We start from the raw sequence: 20,481 nt of genomic DNA on the forward strand, positions 1-20,481 counted from the left end.
CCATCACCTCTTCTCAGGTGACCAAGGTCGAGCTACAGTCCATCCTGGGTCGGCTGAACTTTGCCTTAAGGGTCATGCCCCAGGGCAGGGCCTTCATTTCCTGTCTGCTCTCGCTCCTTCCCACAGCCTCCGAACCCAGCAGCATTGTCCACCTGGACAGGGCTGCCATGGCAGACTTGCGCATGTGGGACAGCTTTCTGTTATCTTGGAACGTGGTCAGCCTGTTCGTCCCCTCATGGTCCCAGTCATCTACCAGGGTGTTTGCTGATGCCGCAGCATCCCGGGGTTTCGCGGCCATCTTCGGGTCCCGGTGGCTGGCGGGCCCTTGGCCTCCTCAGGTCAGTTCCGACCCTCAGTCCCTCAGCTCATCACCGTTCCTGGAATGTTACCCCATCGTGGCGGCCGCATCCGTCTGGGGTCATCTCTGGGCTAATTCCAGCGTCATGTTTATATCTGACAGTCAGGACCTGGTGGACATCATCTCCAAAGGCCGAGCTAAGTCGGCCAGGGTCATGTCCCTGTTGCGCAAACTGGTCTGGCTGGCCATGACCCATAACTTTCATTTTTCATGTTCCCATATTCCAGGTGCCAGCAACACGGCGGCCGATGCCTTATCGAGGTTCAATTTTCACACCTTCTTTCAGGTATGTCCAGAAGCAGACCGGCCCGGGGCCCGGATTCCCGGCTTCAGCGACCTGATCTTGGATTGAGGTCTCTGCTGGCAACCGCCAAGGACCTTATGCACCGGTCCCTCTCGGCCAACACGGCTCGCAACTACGGCACAGGTTGGAAACTCTTCCAAAAGTTTTCCAGGGACCATCCCCAACAGGATACGACCTTCATCGCATACATCATGGCTTTCATGGCCCATTGCCATGTCAACCTCAAACTGGCACCCAGCACCATCCGTTTGTACCTGGCCGGGGCGCAACATTTCTTAGCCCTACAGAACCCAGAAGTGCGCGCGGCATTCACATCCCAAGCCGTCAAGGCCACGCTCAGGGGCATTGAGAAAAACAGCAAAGATTCCAGCCCGTCCCGGCGGCCGGTCTCCGGCGAGCTGTTTAGGCAGCTGTCTGCATCCCTAGATGGCAATCCTTTTGGCCCTTCCATTAGTCTGGTCATCAAGGCTGCTATGTACCTAAGCTTCTACGGCTTCCTTCGTCCAGGGGAATTTTCAGTTTCTTCCCAGAAGACGATCTTCCTGAAGAAGAAGCAGCTATCCTGGAGCCAGGATCATCTGGGATTAAGCCTTCCTTCCACCAAGACGTCCCAAACCGGTCCTCCCATACTGATCCGCTTCTTCAAGTCCGGGAACGCCTGGTGTCCAGTGGTGGTACTCCAACATCTCCTGGGTTCCACACCATCTCCAGATCCAGAGTCTCCGTTGCTGCCATTCCAAGGGAAACCCCTATCCACGCCACAGTTTGTCTCCCACATCAGATCCCTGGTCGCAGGGTTGGGGGTGGACCCCAAAACCATATCAGGACATTCATTCCGCATCGGAGCGGCTTCAGCGGCTTCCAAGCACGGGACGCCTCCGCACGTCATCCGTCACATGGGTAGGTGGAGATCTGCCTGTTTTTCCCGGTACATCCCGGATCCGCTGACTGAAACCCGGCAGGTATTCCTTTCCTTGGTTTTGTAACCCTGTTCCATGCATTAAACAGCAGCACTTCTCCTACCCGGTGTCTTTTTGGCCCTCTTTTAGGCAGGCCCACGTCCCGTGGCTCCAGGCACACCCCAGCCACTGTCTAGCCCCCTCCTGTCACCTTACTGACCGTGGCCGCGGCCACAATGAATATTGTTAAAAGCATAATAAAGTCACCAGCGTCAGCTCCTGGATTAACATACCAAAAAGAAGGTAGGGTCAGTAAGAAAAAAACATCTCTGCTTTCTCTATACCAAGCCCTACTGTGACTGATGGCGGGACCTCCACTCCCGAGACTGCACAATTCACATGCAGGCACAATCTCTGCATGGACATATTATAAATGTCCATGCAGAGATATATCACCAACCGACCGCCCAGACGTATATAGTCAATGGGCAGTCGTAAAGAATTGTACAGTCAATGTGTCTCCAACCTTAAATGCGCTGAGAACAGGATATCATATAATATCCTCTGAGCATTAAAGGAAATGTGGATATTAACTGCTCCAACTGGATGAGGTATTCAGAAAGTTTCACGTAAACTCAGTTGGCAATTAGGGCAGAATAAAACACAAAATGTATGAAAGGCTCTCACCATTCAATGACTTGGATGTGGGGTTTTCTGGTCCACTCGTCGTTCCACCATAATTTTCCTGCAAGAAAACCACATTCAGGACATGAGAAAAATAAATAAGGGAACCTTACTTTATCTGATAACCTGCAAATGATCAAAAAACCCTAGAAGACAAAAAAAAAAGTGGCCTAAAAGGAGAATGATTGCCTCGGGTGGTGATCGGACGGTATATACATTCAACTAAATATCCATCAGCAGACATGTTTGATATTTTGCTGCATTAACCACTTAAGGACCACAGGTTTATACCCCCCTAAAGACCAGGCCCTTTTTTATAAATCGGCACTCCACAACTTTAGCTGTTTATTGCTCGGTCATGCAACTTACCACCCAAATTAATTTTACCTTCTTTTCTTCTCACTAATAGAGCTTTCATTTGGTGGTATTTCATTGCTGCTGACATTTTTACTTTTTGTGTTATTAATCGAAATTTAACGATTTTTTTGCAAAAAAATAACATTTTTCACTTTCAGTTGTAAAATTTTGCAAAAAAAACGACATCCATATATAAATTTTGCTCTAAATTTATTGTTCTACATGTCTTTGATAAAAAAAAAATGTTTGGGTAAAAAAAAAATGGTTTGGGTAAAAGTTATAGCGTTTACAAACTATGGTACAAAAATGTGAATTTCCGCTTTTTGAAGCAGCTCTGACTTTCTGAGCACCTGTCATGTTTCCTGAGGTTCTACAATGCCCAGACAATACAAACACCCCACAAATGACCCCATTTCGGAAAGTAGACACCCTAAGGTATTCGCTGATGGGCATAGTGAGTTCATAGAACCTTTTATTTTTTGTCACAAGTTAGCGGAAAATTATAATTTTTTTTTTTGATTTTTTTTTCTTACAAAGTCTCATATTCCACTAACTTGTGACAAAAAATAAAAACTTCGATGAACTCACTATGCCCATCAGCGAATACCTTGGGGTGTCTTCTTTCCAAAATGGGGTCACTTGTGGGGTAGTTATACTGCCCTGGCATTCTAGGGGCCCAAATGTGTGGTAAGTAGTTTGAAATCAAAATGTGTAAAAAATGACCTGTGAAATCCGAAAGGTGCTCTTTGGAATGTGGGCCCCTTTGCCCACCTAGGCTGCAAAAAAGTGCCACACATGTGGTATCACCGTACTCAGGAGAAGTTGGGGAATGTGTTTTGGGGTGTCATTTTTTTTTTCGTGATGGGCATAGTGAGTTCATGGAAGTTTTTATTTTTTGTCACAAGTTAGTGGAATATGAGACTTTGTAAGGGAAAAAAAAAAAAAAATCATCATTTTCCGCTAACTTGTGACAAAAAATATAAAATTCTAGGAACTCGCCATGCCCCTCACGGAATACCTTGGGGTGTCTTCTTTCCAAAATGGGGTCACTTGTGGGGTAGTTATACTGCCCTGGCATTTTCCAGGGGCCCTAATGTGTGGTAAGTAGGTAAATGACCTGTGAAATCCGAAAGGTGCTCTTTGGAATGTGGGCCCCTTTGCCCACCTAGGCTGCAAAAAAGTGCCACACATGTGGTATCGCCGTACTCAGGAGAAGTTGGGGAATGTGTTTTGGGGTGTCATTTTACATATACCCATGCTGGGTTAGATAAATATCTTGGTCAAATGCCAACTTTGTATAAAAAAATGGGAAAAGTTGTCTTTTGCCAAGATATTTCTCTCACCCAGCATGGGTATATGTAAAATGACACCCCAAAACACATTCCCCAACTTCTCCTGAGTACGGCGATACCACATGTGTGACACTTTTTTGCAGCCTAGATGCGCAAAGGGGCCCACATTCCTTTTATGAGGGCATTTTTAGACATTTGGATCCCAGACTTCTTCTCACGCTTTAGGGCCCCTAAAATGCCAGGGCAGTATAAATACCCCACATGTGACCCCATTTTGGAAAGAAGACACCCCAAGGTATTCAATGAGGGGCATGGCGAGTTCATAGAATTTTTTTTTTTTGGGCACAAGTTAGCGGAAATTGATTTTATTTTATTTTTTTCTCACAAAGTCTCCCTTTCCGCTAACTTGGGACAAAAATTTCAATCTTTCATGGACTCAATATGCCCCTCACGGAATACCTGGGGGTGTCTTCTTTCCGAAATGGGGTCACATGTGGGGTATTTATACTGCCCTGGCATTCTAGGGGCCCTAAAGAGTGAGAAGAAGTCTGGAATATAAATGTCTAAAAAATTTTACGCATTTGGATTCCGTGAGGGGTATGGTGAGTTCATGTGAGATTTAATTTTTTGACACAAGTTAGTGGAATATGAGACTTTGTAAAAAAAATAATAATAATTTCCGCTAACTTGGGCCAAAAAAAATTCTGAATGGAGCCTTACAGAGGGATGATCAATGACAGGGGGGTGATCAATGACAGGGGGGTGATCAATGACAGGGGGGTGATCAATGACAGGGGGGTGATCAGGGAGTCTATATGGGGTGATCACCCCCCTGTCATTGATCACCCCCCTATAAGGCTCCATTCAGATGTCCTTATGTGTTTTGCGGATCCGATCCATGTATCCGTGGATCCGTAAAAATCATACGGACATCTGAATGCAGCCTGACAGGGGGGTGATCAATGACAGGGGGGTAATCAATGACAGGGGGGTGATCAGGGAGTCTATATGGGGTGATCACCACAGTCATTGATCACGCCCCTGTAAGGCTCCATTCAGACGTCCGTATGCGTTTTGCGGATCCGATCCATCTATCAGTGGATCCGTAAAAATCATGCGGACGTCAGAATGGAGCTTTACAGGGGGGTGATCAATGACAGGGGGGTAATCAATGACATGGGGGTGATCAGGGACTCTATATGGGGTGATCAGGGGCTAATAAGGGGTTAATAAGTGACGGGGGGGGTGTAGTGTAGTGTGGTGCTTGGTGCTACATATTGTTGAGCTACCTGTGTCCTCTGGTGGTCGATCCAAACAAAGGGGACCACCAGAGGACCAGGTAGCAGGTATATTAGACGCTGTTATCAAAACAGCGTCTAATATACCTGTTAGGGGTTAAAAAAATCGCATCTCCAGCCTGCCAGCGAACGATCGCCGCTGGCAGGCTGGAGATCCACTCGCTTACCTTCCGATCCTGTGAACGCGCGCGCCTGTGTGCGCGCGTTCACAGGAAATCTCGGCTCACGCGAGATGACGCCAATCGGCGTTAGTGTGACCTGGGAGCGCCGCAGAGATGACGCCTTTCGGCGTTAGTGTGACGGTAAGTGGTTAAATGATCCTGAAGTGGACAGCAGTGTTCATTACCATTATTCAGCAACATCACAGCTTTTAAGCAGCTGATTGGCATTGTGTTGTATGGTAATGTGGACAGTGCAGGAAGGTGTGTGTATCCCACCCGGATACCTCAGCTGGGTGAGATAACTAAAATCCGGAAAGCTGCAGTGGTCTCAGCAAAGTATAGTTTGCTGAGACAGTTTTGTATATAATTTTCTTCTGGGCTGGATTTTACTTGGATTGGCAGTTAGGTTTGGTAGTGGGATCTAGCAGACCACACCCTTCCGCCACACGTATTCCCTTTCACCTGAGGTGATCGCAGGTGAGGTCAAGGAGGCATAAAACCAACCCTCTGTGTATTAGTCAAGGGGAAGGAAAGGCTGAGGAGGCCTGAGATTGAGAGAGAAATGCATCATCCCACATATGTGTGTAAAAGGGACACTTTAAACATCTGCCTATTTATCTAATGTATTTGCAATGTATGGTATTTCCTATTTATCAGGCTGGCAATGTCATGAGTAGGGTTATTGGCTATGCTCGGGTCCACTACCAAACCATTTAGCTAAACTAACCACCCCACTTCCCATCCCAATAACCACACACAGCCACTGTTTGGATTAAATCGGCCACAGCAGCCGTTTTTTATTAAATAATATAAATAACATGAACAAACATAAACAATTGATATAACAATGACATATATATATATAAATATATATATAACTGACGAGGGAGGTCCTAGAAGCCGCCTAACTGCACCTTAAACGACCACAAACCACCACGGCAATTCCATCTGGCCCCCAGCCGCGTACCACAAGCTCGGGGACACCAACTGACGGACGCCATACCAAGCCAACCAGGTGCCCCAACTCTGAGAGTCCAGCCCCACCATTGAGGCCCTCTCATTCACCGTTACCATCCAGTAGCCCCAGCTTCTATGACCTCCCCCCGCCACGACTGCTGCGACAAACGCAACACTATAAGGAAACACCCCCTCCAGAACCCAATGTCCTCTTTTTTTTTTTTTTTTTAACTATATATATATATAACGTTACAGCCCTGAACCGTCCAACCGTAAAACACTAGGGGTGGGAGGGAGGGAGATGCCGGCTCTCTGCTCCTCAAAATGGCGGGCGCTAACCCACCTCACCACTACTTAAGCCTGCCGCTCCCCGCCCCTTCCTAGCTCCTCCCCCCCCTGCACGCCTCACAGTTAACCCCTGACCTACCCTAGCCCTCGCTATCCAAACCCCTCATGCCGGCCTCCCCTGAAGCGTACCGCTCCGTCCGGCCTTACTTGAGTAGGGTTATTGGCTATGCTCGGGTCCACTACCAAACCATTTAGCTAAACTAACCACCCCACTTCCCATCCCAATAACCACACACAGCCACTGTTTGGATTAAATCGGCCACAGCAGCCGTTTTTTAATAAATAACATGAACAAACATAAACAATTGATATAACAATGACATATATATATAAATATATATATATAACTGACAAGGGAGGTCCTAGAAGCCGCCTAACTGCACCTTAAACGACCACAAACCACCACGGCAATTCCATCTTGCCCCCAGCCGCGTACCACAAGCTCGGGGACACCAACTGACGGACAACGCGCCAACAACGCGCAGCTTGACAGAAACCTTAAGCTCGCGCGTTCCGCCACACCCGGAGGGCTCTTTCAATACCTCCCTGTAAATCAAGTGACCACAAATCAATGCCCACCGTGTTTAGGTGGACCCCATCCTGTCTCCAGAAACCTCCTGTCCCTGCTTCCAACTCTGGGTGCCGCACCACCACTGCACCATGCTTGGCACAAAACCGCCCAATCACCCTATTCAGCTTAATCCTAGCCTTATTCAGCTTGTCCACAGATCTCGCCTCCCTCCAGACCTTCCTGGGTACAATGTCAGACCAAACTGTGACAACGGACGGGAAGAGGGACCATAAACGCAAAAAATCAAAACGAATATCCCTAATCAATTCTCTGCAAGGACGGACCCCGAGGTCATTTCCCCCGACATGTAACACCAAAACATCTGGGACCCTATCCAACCTGACATGACGATGAACCTCCTGTAAAACACTACCTTACAACATACCTCTACGTCCGATCCATCTCACTATGGCCATCCCACGATCAAACCCCAACTGACGCCCATTCTGCCGTACATCCGCCCGCAATGCCCCCCAGAAAACGAATGAATGACCCAGAATCCATACTAACAACGGGGCGTCACCTGAAAAAAGAACAAGACAAAACAATGGTTAGACACAGCCTGAAACAGCCCCTAAACGCACATACAGTCGAAAACACTCCGACTCCCACCTCCCAATACGTTTGATCACTTCATCCCGCACCCCTAACCGAGCAGCCTCCGTGGCAGCACCAATTCTGAAGGAATGACCCGTAAACTTGCCAGAGTCCATTCCCAAGTTACGTAAACATTTCTTGAATACTGCTATAAATTGAAATCGCGATAAAAAGGAGCCATCCTTGTGTCTGAGAAGCGGGCCAGCCGCGACCCCGGACCCTCCTTGGAAATCCCGCAAACACCGTACTGGACACAACAAACATCCCGGCACCTCAAACAATGAAACTAAATGACCCCTCCCCTCCTGATCCGTCTTGGAAAATCTCAGATAAATCACCACCCTGTCGTCATATAAACTTACATCCTCACTTCTCAGACCCCCTTCCCGCCGCACACTCGCACACACTAACTCCCCTAAACGAAAAGCCCCGAAAAACGCCAGCGCAAAGGCTAATCTGAACAATCTAACCTCCCAAACCGAATGACACACTTCAGACACCTGCTCCCCTAACTGCAACAACAATGAAAAGGACACAGGTAGGCGAGAATCTTTGACGCGCTGAAACCTTCTATACCCCTTTTAAACTTGCCGGACCAAAAAGGACTTAGTAATGTCCGGGGAATTCCGCAATTTGAATCCAAAGGCCAAGCCTGCCATGCAACCATTGATCTTCGCCACCGACCAACCCTGTTCCTTCACATGGCCAATGAAAAGCAACAACGGAATTTCCCCGCCCATCACCTCGACCCCCAGGTCATTACACCACCGCTGCCACATACTCCAAGCCTTATCATACATCCTCCAAGTGCCTTCACTCAATGACGCCTGCAACAGAACCGCTACGGTACCTCCAGGATCTCCCACAACGACTCCGGACACACCAACCCGACCTGACTCGCCTCCGGGGCCAACTGGCGAAACTGCTCCCACTGCAAACGAGAAAGTGCGTCAGCTATACAATTAGAAGAACCAGGCACATGCACCGCAAACACCCAAGCATTAAAGGACAAGCACCGAAGGACCAACTGCTGTAACAGGCAAATAACCGGGGGGGAAGAAGCCGTTACACTATTGATGGCTTGCACAACGCCCAGGTTGTCGCAATGGAACCGAACCTTCTTGTGCCGAAACTTCTCCCCCCAGAGCATGACTGCCAACACAATGGGAAAGAGTTCCAACAATGCCACGTTTTTAACCCACCCCTTCAGTACCCAAGACTCCGGCCACCTCCCCGCACACCACTGCCCCTCACAGTACGCCCCAAAACCAACTCCACCTGCAGCATCCGTAAACAATTCGAAATCAAAGGCATCAACAACCCCGCCCATAAGTAATGCTCTGCCGTTAAACTGCTGTAAAAAAGAATCCCAAACCTTCAAATCCCCTTTTAACTCCCTGCCTAGCCTAATAAAATGGTGCGGAGACACAACACCCCCCGTCGCAGAAGCCAACCTCCTGCTAAAAATGCGTCCCATCGGGAGGATCCTGCATGCAAAATTTAATTTGCCCAACAATGACTGCAGGTCCCGCAGGCAAATCTTTTTTGCCCTCAATGCAGCCGCCACCCCTGTTCTCAAATCTGACACTTTGTCTGCCGGTAGCCTACACTCCATCCGCTGCGTATCAATGGCAATACCCAAAAAGCTCAGTTCAGTAGCTGGCCCCACCGTCTTATCCACCGCCAAAGGGACTCCGAAACACTCAAAAACAGACTGCAATGTGGATAACAGCAACAAACAAACCCTAGATCCTCCCGATCCCAAACACAGGAAGTCATCCAAGTAGTGAATGATAGAGTGACAACCTGATTCCTGAACAACCACCCACTCCAGAAAAGAACTGAAACGCTCAAAATATGCACACGATATTGAACAGCCCATTGGCAAACACCTGTCCACAAAATAAGCGCCATTCCAAAAACAACCCAGTAAATACAAACTATCCGGGTGAACCGGCAACAATCGGAATGCCGCTTCAATGTCACATTTTGCCAATAGGGTACCCGGACCCAACTTCCTTACCCATTCTACAGCCGCGTCAAAGGAAGCATAAACCACGGAACAAAGTTCTGGGTCAATGCCCTCATTGACCGACGCACCCTTAGGGAATGATAAATGGTGGATAAGCCTAAATTTATGAGGCTCCTTCTTAGGGATCAAACCCAAAGGGGAGACACGCAAATTACTGATGGGTGGTGTAACAAACGGACCATCCATCCTTCCCAGAGAAACCTCTTTAGCTAACTTCTCTGCCACTATGTCCGGGAACTCCAATGCTGAGCGCAAATTCTTCCGCTTCTCCGTGACCAGTAACGGGTGAGAAGGAATATGAAAACCAAACTGAAATCCCAAACACAAAAATTCCGCTAACTCCCGGTTCGGATATCTATTTAGATGATCCACCATCCTTTCCACTCGCACTGGGGTCAGCCCCTTTTGCAAAACTATCCCCTCCCCTTTGTCTGCCCCCTCTAAAACATCTGCTAGCCCCATGGCCCCCGCCACACACGGAACATTCATGCCTAAATTTGCATTTTTGCCCGAATTTGCAATTTCCCTCATTGAAAAGAAAGCAGAATCCTTTTCCAACTGGGGGTGTCCCTGTACCTTGTTGGACCCCAACCCCTGACTCACTCCGAAAGGACTGACCACTCCTACCTGGCGCTGTCACTCTCATCCATAACGCAATGTCTTTATGGTCCCATCTGATATTAGGGCGGACCGCTTTTCTCTGACGAAACTGTTCGTCGTATCGTAACCAACCTGATCCCCCATACACCCTATAGGCTTCCCCGATAGCATCCAGATAACAAAATAAAGGGGAACAGCATTCCGGACTCTTCTCCCCAATTACACTTGCCAAAATAGCAAAGGCCTGCAGCCAATTACTAAATGACCTAGGGATAAGGCGAAAACGACGCTTATCATCATCTTCCTTCCTTACTCCATCCTTCTTTACCACATCAAGATTGAAGCGTTCCAAAGGAAGCAGCGAAAAAATTTCTATATACTCTCCCTTCCAAATTTTTTCATGCACCTCCGTCTTCAAATGTGCTCCCAGGGGCCCCTCAAAGCACACATACACTTCCCCCTTTGCCGCATCATCTAACCTGGGCCTATCCTCATCACCTCCCGCCTGCGTCTGCACTGACACTGACTCCACTATACCTGTGCTAGCGGTCGCCGGTATATTGCTATTTCCTGTCCCCAACCCCCACGCTGTTAAGGGGGTGGCCCCATATCCCCCCCCTATCCTGACTAACCCCAGCTAAACCACACAGCAAGCGCCCCAAACCACTGATAATAGCACTATTGCTCCCACCCGAATTGGGCGCCCCATTAAATAAAGATATCAATGTTCCCAATGATGTCTCACCTAGCTGCCCGGATGCTGTGAACCCGGCAGCCGAAGATCCGGATTCCTGACGGACGACTCCTGGATCCGCGACGGTCCTTGGATGGTCACTGGCACTGTTCGCCGGCAGCGCCCCAGCCAGGTCACTGCTGGGCGCGTTAGGGATGACTCTGGGAATCCCTCTGTCCTCCACGCTGTCAGGACCAGCAGCAAACTGTCCGCCCTCAGGAAAAGGCATGCGCACATCCCTGTCCTCCACATACGCAGCCTCGCGCCGGTCTTCCCGCCCAAGAGGCCTGCTCTGGGAAGGGGGGATATCCAGAGCAACCTCGTCCTCCTCCTCTGAAAGAAGTAAATCCTGGCAAAGCCTGTGCCCATCCCTGGCACCGCCAGGCGCAGCCTCGTACGCCAATGAAAGGGGCTCATCCTGTAAGGGCCTGCGCCGGGCCGACCGCGCAGTCCCGCTGCCGCCTCTGCTGCCGCCACCGCTCCCACGCTGAGCAGGCCTCCGCCTCCCGGGGACAGGAGGGGATCCTGCAGAACCCGGTCCTGACTCCCCTGACGCTGCAGCAATGGGCTGAGGGGAAGGCCCCACAGCCTCCACAGGGTCCCGCCGGACATATGGATTCCTCCCACGCCGGGAGGCCGCAGGAGCATTGGAAGGCCCCCGGCGTGGAGGGTTCCTTGTGGGGCTCCTGACACGGCGCCGTACCCGCCGCGGCCGTGTAGCTATCGGGTTGGGGCTAGATGTACCCCCCTCCGCCCCCCCTAACAAGGCAGTCACCTGCTGCGCCAGCCAGTCGGGGCCCCTGGTGTCCGCCGCCTCTCTTAATCGCCGCAGCATCGCCTCCACTGCTTCTGACATGGCAGTATGCGATGCTGCAGATGCCGGCTCTCTGCTCCTCAAAATGGCGGGCGCTAACCCGCCTCACCACTACTTAAACCTGCCGCTCCCCGCCCCTTCCTAGCTCCCCCCCCCCTGCACGCCTCACAGTTAACCCCTGACCTACCCTAGCCCTCGCTATCCAAACCCCTCATGCCGGCCTCCCCTGAAGCGTACCGCTCCGTCCGGCCTTACTTTACATCTATCCGCCACATAATATATATAGTCTGGGGTGTGTTAATAAAGTTGGTTAAAGTGAAGTAGTTAGTGAGAAGAGGTAAGCAAGTGTATGGAGGAGAGAAACAGGCATCGTCCACCATGTAGTCTGCTATTTCTACCCCTTGGTCATGGCCAGGCTAAGGGAGTACAGTGAACATTTATCTACAGCAGCCAAGCACAAGACTATAAGTCTATGTCTAAATATGAAGCAAGCCTAGTGAGGGTTAGAGCTGAATCCAGCCTATGGACTTGACAAGCACAAGTGCCTGAGAGCAACTTTAGGAGTGCCGGGACATGAATGGATTAGTGCGCAGAATTGTCCTTATTCACTAGAAGCCTTCCGGGATATAGTGGAAACCTAAAAACCTGAATCCTTCAGGAGAGCATCCTGCAAATAATGTAGCAGAAGACTGATGCCTGCCACGAGGGTGAACGCCCTTATTGGATAGCTCAAGATAAGTAGAAAACAGTGCTATAGTTTGGACTTAAAATAAATTACAGAAGTCTTGCCTGTAAAGTGTCAGCCTTAAAGAGAACTCCTCAACTGACAATTGCCGAAACCTGATAAAAGGAATACTACTGAACCTATTTCTGAGTCATCACTCACGGTGCTGGTGTCACGAACACAGGGGCCCAGCCACCAAAGCACCTTAAAACACCAATACCATCAAGGGCACCTCAACTTCCATCTGGCTGGTGTTCCCTGCAATAGAGAGTGCCCCAGATGATTTAGTGCTGTCTTCCCATCCACTGCACTGCCAGCCCAGGGAGGCTCTGCTAACCGTGAGTACAAACAACTACTACCCCCATCCGCCCACCGTAGCCTCACATGTTTCCCCGGCGGTCTGGCTCGCTGCAGAAAGGCTGAGGAAGCCTGAAATTGGGGGACCTAGTGATGCCTGCAGAGAGAGGGTCGCATGGCCAGAGTCAGGTGGACTTCTGGGCCAAAATCCCCCAAAGGTACTGATGTGGTTGTAGTCACAGCCTGGAGGCTGCTGGACTGTTTGAGCTGAGAAAGCCGCATCTTATCACATATGCGAATTGTGTTCTGTAGAGGTGAGTCAAAGAATATATTATGTATTAGGTAGTGCCCAGACTGGCAGGAGTTATTTTGGTTGCTGTATTGTGCTAAAGTGCTAGAAAATAAAGCATTGTTTGTACTTCAATCCGATTGTATGCAAGAAATCTGTGATTGAGACCCCCTGAGAGAGAGCGATCCCTTAGGCCCCTTTCACACGGGCGAGTATTCCGCGTGAATGCGATGCGTGAGTTGAACGCATTGAACCCGCACGGAATCCCGCCCCATTCATTTCTATGGGGCTGTTCACATGAGCGGTGATTTTCACGCATCACTTGTGCGTTGCGTGAAAATTGCAGCAAGCTCTATATTCTGCGTTTTTCACGCAACGCAGGCCCCATAGAAGTGAATGGGGTTGCGTGAAAATCGCAAGCATCCGCAAGAAAGTGCGGATGCGGTGAGATTTTCACGCACGGTTGCTAGGAGACGATCGGGATGGAGACCCGATCATTATTATTTTCCCTTATAACATGGTTATAAGGGAAAATAATAGCATTCTAAATACAGAATGCATAGTAAAATAGCGCTGGAGGGGTTAAAAAAAAATAAAAAATAATTTAACTCACCTTAATCCACTTGCTCGCGCTGCCGGCTTCTCGTCAGTCTCCTTCTTTGCTGAACAGGACCTGTGGTGACGTCACTCCGGTCATCACATGATCCATCACCATGGTAAAAGATCATGTGATGACCGGAGTGACGTCACCACAGGTCCTGTTCCTGCAATGAATGCTCACCACAGGTCCTGTTCAGCAAAGAAGGAGACAGACGAGAAGCCGGCAGCGCGAGCAAGTGGATTAAGGTGAGTTAAAAAAATTATTTATTTATTTTTAACCCCTCCAGCGCTATTTTACTATGCATTCTGTATTCAGAATGCTATTATTTTCCCTTATAACTATGTTATAAGGGAAAATAATACAATCTACACAACCCCGATCCCAAGCCCGAACTTCTGTGAAGAAGTTCGGGTTTGGGTACCAAACATGCACGTTTTTTCTCACGCGAGTGCAAAACGCATTACAATGTTTTGCACTCTCGCGGAAAAATCGCACGTGTTCCCGCAACGCACCTGCACATTTTCCCGCAACTCCCGTCTGAAAGAGGCCTCACAATTGTTACTGCCTTAAATGGCTTCTCCCATGATTAATGTATCAGGAAGCAGTTGAAGGATGAAACTGTGCATGTGCAGCCATCTCAGTGAGCAGGTCAAAGAAATAAGGAAGAAGAAAAAAAAAAAAATCTCAGGTGGCGCTATACAGATATATTCTATTGAATAACTCAGGGACTACAATCCAGGTGCTGGTTTGAAAACTGTAGAATATTTTTCATGGGACAACACCTTTAATTGTAGGACTTTACATAAAAGGGGTTGTCCCATTACAAACACATCCCCTGTCACTAGTACAGAGGATACATTTCTGATGGCCATAGGTCAGACTATTGGTGACACCACGATTATGAGATCTTGCGGTCCCATTTATCTGTATGAATGGAATAACAGGTTATTCTGTTTTAAGTAGCTCTGTACCCGAAACTACACAGCTCTGTCCAATGTGTGGTTGACAGAACTGGCTACTGCATCACTGCTCCCGTTCAAGTGAATGGAAGAAGTGCTGTAGTAATGAGCTCCACTTCATTGAGTACAGGACCCCCGCTAATCTGATATTAATGGTCTATGCTGAGGATAGCACATTAATAAAAAATAAAAACCTGGAGAACATCATAATTGGCAAGTGCATTTGCAAAAAGTTTAACAAAATCCTTCATTAAACCAAAAACCATTTGCAGCCACTACCAACAACATAAAAAAAAAACAACATAATTAAATATAGCATATACTTCACTGCTGGAGAAGTCTACTGGAAAGTGTAATTACCACAATCTATAGAGGATTTGTAGAAATCTCACCTGATGATCCAGTGGGACATTTTGCTTTTCCTTTGGACAATCCTGGAAATAAAGAGGACTGGGACATCTCTCTGGTGGATTTCTCCTATTGGACTCATCTACAGGAAATAAACCCAGTGACTGAATACATTGTCTATATGTGATGATCAGATGATGGGTGAATCTAGGTGATCCTTAAAACCTGGTCTCCTCTATAATGAAGTAAGGTCTCCTCTTACCCGGTGATGTGAGGGGATGGTGATCCTCCATCATGACGTCCTTGTACAGATCCTTGTGTCCTTCTAAATACTCCCACTCCTCCATGGAGAAATAGACAGTGACATCCTGACACCTTATAGGAACCTGACACACACAATCATACAGTCATCCTCCAAACACCTCCTTGGCATTATTGTATAATGTCCCATCATTCCCAGCAGTACTCACTTCTCCGGTCAGCATCTCAGTGATCCTGTTGGTAAGTTCTACGATCTTCTGCTCATGTATCAGGGAATGAGGTGGAGGCTCGGTGATGGCTCCCGGGGTCCTGCTCCATTCTCCTGACACATGGGGTGTCACACACTCACCAAACAACTTCTTCACTACTTTGTAATCCTGTGTATGGGGAGACACCGATCACTACATGTATTCTAAGAATCCTTCACCTTTCCAGTCATTGCCCTGTATTATTAATAGAGATAAGAGTGATGTCATGTGAGACTCTCACCTCTCCAGTTATCAAGTAGATGATCTCCAGGGTGAGGTCTAATATTCCCACAGCCATGTGGTCTCTGTCCGTGTCCATTCTTGGTGGTTCATTGATGGAAACCACCATCATCTTTCAAAGAAAACTTTTTCTGTAGAAGTCCTTTATCTAAGGAACAAGAAAGAATTAAGTTCAAGCTCACATTTCTAGAACATCTTATATGAAAAATAGGGCATAATTGGCAACTTTTGAAGCCACTGATGTGGAAGGGAGAAGTAGCAGCACACAGAACAAGTGAAAATCTTTCATCTTGCAGCCACATCCTTTTACAATATGCCCCCTTTTCTGATGCAACCTGTCAGTCGTGCCCCCTTTTCCTGTAGGCCTCATTCCTTCAATATTTGTTTAGGTGCTTGAAACTGCATCTGATTATGCAAGTTCTGATTCCACACACAGGGCAACTCTTTGGGAGTTGCCGGAGGCTTTCCCAGCTCCTAGAAGATTTGCTAAGATCTCCTCTTCTTCAAGAAACCTACCAGACATTTTTGGGAGAGTTGGAAATAAAGAACTACTGGTAACATGCAATAGAGGTGATGCAGCTATTGATATATATGAACCAGAGATAATCCAGTGCTCAGAGATAAAATGACATTAAAACGCCATGAGATTCGGTTATAAAATAAGGGGTCACATGTTCCTATTATCCATACTAAAGAAGAAGATTACCCCACCAATAGGTCCTTAGTAATGATGATCGAGCCTGCTCGGCTCGAGCATCTTGATGCTTGGCACATGGTGGTATTCGGCCGAATACCGCATGTGCTCGAGCGCAATGCTTTAGTCTCCGCCACGCACATTTCTTAGCTGCTACGCAGCCAATAAACGTGCTGGTAAGTAGTGCCCTCACTGTAATGCCGTAGCCATGTTGGCTGATGGCACTACAGTGATTGGCTGGCCGGAACGCGTCATCGGGTGCTATATAGCATCTAATGACGCATGTTTGGCTCATTCTTAGTCAGGGAGAGCTGCGCTGAGGAAGGGACACACAGTGTAGGAAGTGATTTAAGATTATTACCACCAAAACTTTTTAGAGACCCAAAAGTCTTTTTAAGGACTAGTGATGAGCGGCAGGTGCCATATTCGATTTCGACGAAATTCGCGAATATTCGATAGAATATTCGTTTTATATTCGTCGAAATCTAATATTCGTCATTATTCTTGTTATCGCGATTAATATGCGATTTAAATAATCGCGTATTGCGATTTTAACCTAAAGGCTACTCTCCTATTAAAATAGCAATGCGATTAATTCAAGTTATAATAATCGAATTTCGATTTTAACTTAGCACTGCTATATTCCATATTCGTCAATTCTAGCTTAATATGGAATATAGCAGTGCTAAGCTAAAATCGAAATTCGATTATTACAACTTGAGTTATTTTTTTTTTTTGTTATATTTTTTTCTTTCCCACTTCCCTAAAGTTGTTCTTACCTATCTTTTGGATTCCTGGCTTCCTGGCTGCTCCAGTCAGTGCCCGTTGCCGCTTCTGCCGACTTCCGTGCTCATGGAGCGTCCCCATCACCATGGGAACGTCTCCATATACTAGACTGTACTGTCGGATTTGAGAATTACGTGAAAAATCGCAATTCGATTATTTCAAGTTATAATAATCGAATTTCGATTTTAACTTAGCACTGCTATATTTAATTCTAGCCTAATATGGAATATAGCAGTGCTAAGTTAAAATCGAAATTCGATTATTAGAACTTGAATTAATCGAAATGCGATTTCAACTTGGATCTGGTTTACTATGGTTGGCTTGGTAGAATTAGCGAATATGACGAATGTATTCGTCATATTCCACAAAACGAATATAACGAATGTATTTGTCATATTCCACAAAACGAAGATAACGAAATATTCTGCATCTTCGTTTTAGCTACCTATTCTTCAACTTCGCTAATTCTAGCAATCATATAGGAAAGTTTACTATAGAGACAGCTAAGTTTAAAAAAAAAAAAATAGAATAATTATAATACCTGATAATTATTATAATTATTCTATTAATAAAAAAAAAGCAAAGTAATATAATCGCATAGCGAATTAAACTTAGCTGTCTCTATAGTAAACTTTCCTATATGATTGCTAGAATTAGCGAAGTTGATGAATAGGTAGCTAAAACGAAGATGCAGAATACTTCGTTATCTTCGTTTTGTGGAATATGACGAATACATTCGTCATATTCGCTAATTCTACCAAGCCAACCATAGTAAACCAGGTCCAAGTTGAAATCGCAATTCGATTAATTCAAGTTATAATAATCGAATTTCGATTTTAACTTAGCACTGCTATATTCCATATTAGGCTAGAATTAAATATAGCAGTGCTAAGTTAAAATCGAAATTCGATTATTATAACTTGAAATAATCGAATTGCGATTTTTCACGTAATTCTCAAATCCGACAGTACATTCTAGTATATGGAGACGTTCCCATGGTGATGGGGACGCTCCATGAGCACGGAAGTCGGCAGAAGCTGGAACGGGCACTGACTGGAGCAGCCAGGAAGCCAGGAATCCAAAGGACAGGTAAGAACAACTTTAGGGAAGTCGGAAAGAAAGAAATATAACAATAAAAAAAAAAGAAAAGAATATTCGAAATATCGAATTTATATCACTATATTCGAAATATTCGCGAATTAGCGAAGTGCCGATATTCGCGAAAAAAATTCGATATTCGAATATTCGCGCTCAACACTATTAAGGACTATTGTGTGTGGCAGCAATATCTATTTTTAGTGCATTCTGCGCTAAATAGTGTACAATAGTTAGGCTGCTGCGGACAGTGACATTAGCAGCGCCACATCTCCTGTGTAAAGTGTGCGCATCCAAAAAATATCTGTGACATACAGTGTACTTTTTCCATAGACGGTGTCTGCTGCGGACATTGACATTACCAGCGCCACATCTGCAGTGTGACGTGTGCGCTTTTAAAATTTATCTGTGACATACCGTGTACTTTTTTGCGTAGACGCTGCGTACAGTGACATTACCAGTGGTATCTCTCCTGCATAACGTTTCCTCATCCCAAATACCTGTGACATTCCGTGTAATTTTTCATTAGCCGCTGGTGACAGCATTGACATTATCTGCGGGATATCTCCTGTGTGACGTTTCCACATCCCAAATACCTTTTTAAATTTGTTTGCGCATACACTTCCAAATCCTACGCTACTGTACGTGTGAGTCTGTGACAGACTTTCAATCATATATAGCATTTAATATGAAGAAGGCGAGCAGTAAGGGACGAGTCAGTGGCCATGATGCTGATGGTGCACGCAGAGGCTGTGGCCCTGGGCGCTGTGAAACTGTGCCTGCTGCCAGAGCACAAGAAAAACAATCATCCACGATACCTAGCTTCATGTACCAGTTTGCAGGGCGGTGCAGGACACCACTCTTGAAGTCAGACCAGTGCGACCAGGTGTCACGAGGGTATCAAGAGCCACGTCTGACTCCGTTATACCCGGGGTCAGGAAGTCGCAGCGGGTGGCTGCGCGCTCTATATCTAAAGATCACGGTGTTTCTTTATGATTGTTTTCTGTGTTTGCCTTGCTATCCTTTTTGTCTCTCTCAGGGATCCGTAGCTTCTCCTCCTCAGCTGTTTCTTGTCTGCCACTCCCTACCTCCTTATATTCTCCCCTCACACTTCTCTAGTTGCCAGTTATAGAGCTTCCTGCCTGGACATCTATACTGACCCACTGGAGGGGTTAATCCTGGTTGTCGTTCCTGTGTGCTACCCTCCGGATCCCTGTTTGGCTTATTGTTGTCTCCTGTTGTCGCCCACCTGGGAATATAAGTTGAGTCTGTGTTGTCTGTCCTCCCCTTGGTGTTTTCCCTTAGAGTTAGTGGTGCGGACTAGTGTTCCCATCGCCCTGTTCACTACCTAGGGCTCAGCTCAGGGAAAGCCAGGGCTTTAGGCACGTGATCGGCGTACGGGTGAGGAACCCGTCTAGGGACGTCAGGGCAGCCAGATGCCAGCCGCCAGGTGAGTCAGGGGTCACCATCTTCCCTCTCACTTGGGCAGGGCCTTCCTCGTTCCCTCCCTCTGTGTCACGTATGTGATAGCCACGCCGACCGTGATACCAGGTGGTTGGTTGGATTGCAGCAGATAATGCTTCCAGTCGGTTAAGCACCACCCTGTCTTCCACCAAGTTCAGTTTCAGTAGCCAAGAGTCTGCTCAACCCAATCCTCACCCTGATCCTCCTTCTTTCCACCATGGAGAGTCTGGGCAAACAAGTGATCCCACACTCGGATATTCTGGGGAGCTCTTTTCAGCGCCATTCCTTGATTTGGCCCTCTCGCCAAGCACGCTTGAAGAGGGACAGATCTTGTGCCCTGATTCCCAAACTCTTGAGCATCCACAATCACAAGAAGATGACGGTGGGAAACGGCAAATACTGTTTAATGAGGTGGATGATGATGAGACACAGTTGCAAATAACTCAACGGCAATTACTGTCTCAACATTT

General features: G+C 47.2%; 2 protein-coding genes across 2 annotated transcripts in view; both read right to left on the reverse strand.

The window, feature by feature from the left end:
• LOC120994418 (zinc finger protein 182-like) overlaps window positions 1–20,481 on the reverse strand; it is a 668,524-nt gene that overhangs the window by 617,366 nt on the left and 30,677 nt on the right. The gene's annotated exons all lie outside the window — the stretch shown is intronic.
• LOC120994419 (E3 SUMO-protein ligase ZBED1-like) overlaps window positions 1–20,481 on the reverse strand; it is a 94,578-nt gene that overhangs the window by 69,246 nt on the left and 4,851 nt on the right. Inside the window, exons 2-5 of the mRNA XM_040422966.1 lie at window positions 15,974–16,120; window positions 15,694–15,861; window positions 15,486–15,609; window positions 15,268–15,365 (exon numbers count right to left, since the gene is read on the reverse strand). Coding sequence (XP_040278900.1) covers window positions 15,268–15,365; window positions 15,486–15,609; window positions 15,694–15,861; window positions 15,974–16,084 — 501 coding nt within the window. The 5' untranslated portion in view covers window positions 16,085–16,120. The remainder of the gene's footprint in view (window positions 1–15,267; window positions 15,366–15,485; window positions 15,610–15,693; window positions 15,862–15,973; window positions 16,121–20,481) is intronic.

This window comes from Bufo bufo, chromosome 3, assembly GCF_905171765.1.
Source record: "Bufo bufo chromosome 3, aBufBuf1.1, whole genome shotgun sequence".
Lineage (NCBI taxonomy): Eukaryota > Metazoa > Chordata > Amphibia > Anura > Bufonidae > Bufo > Bufo bufo.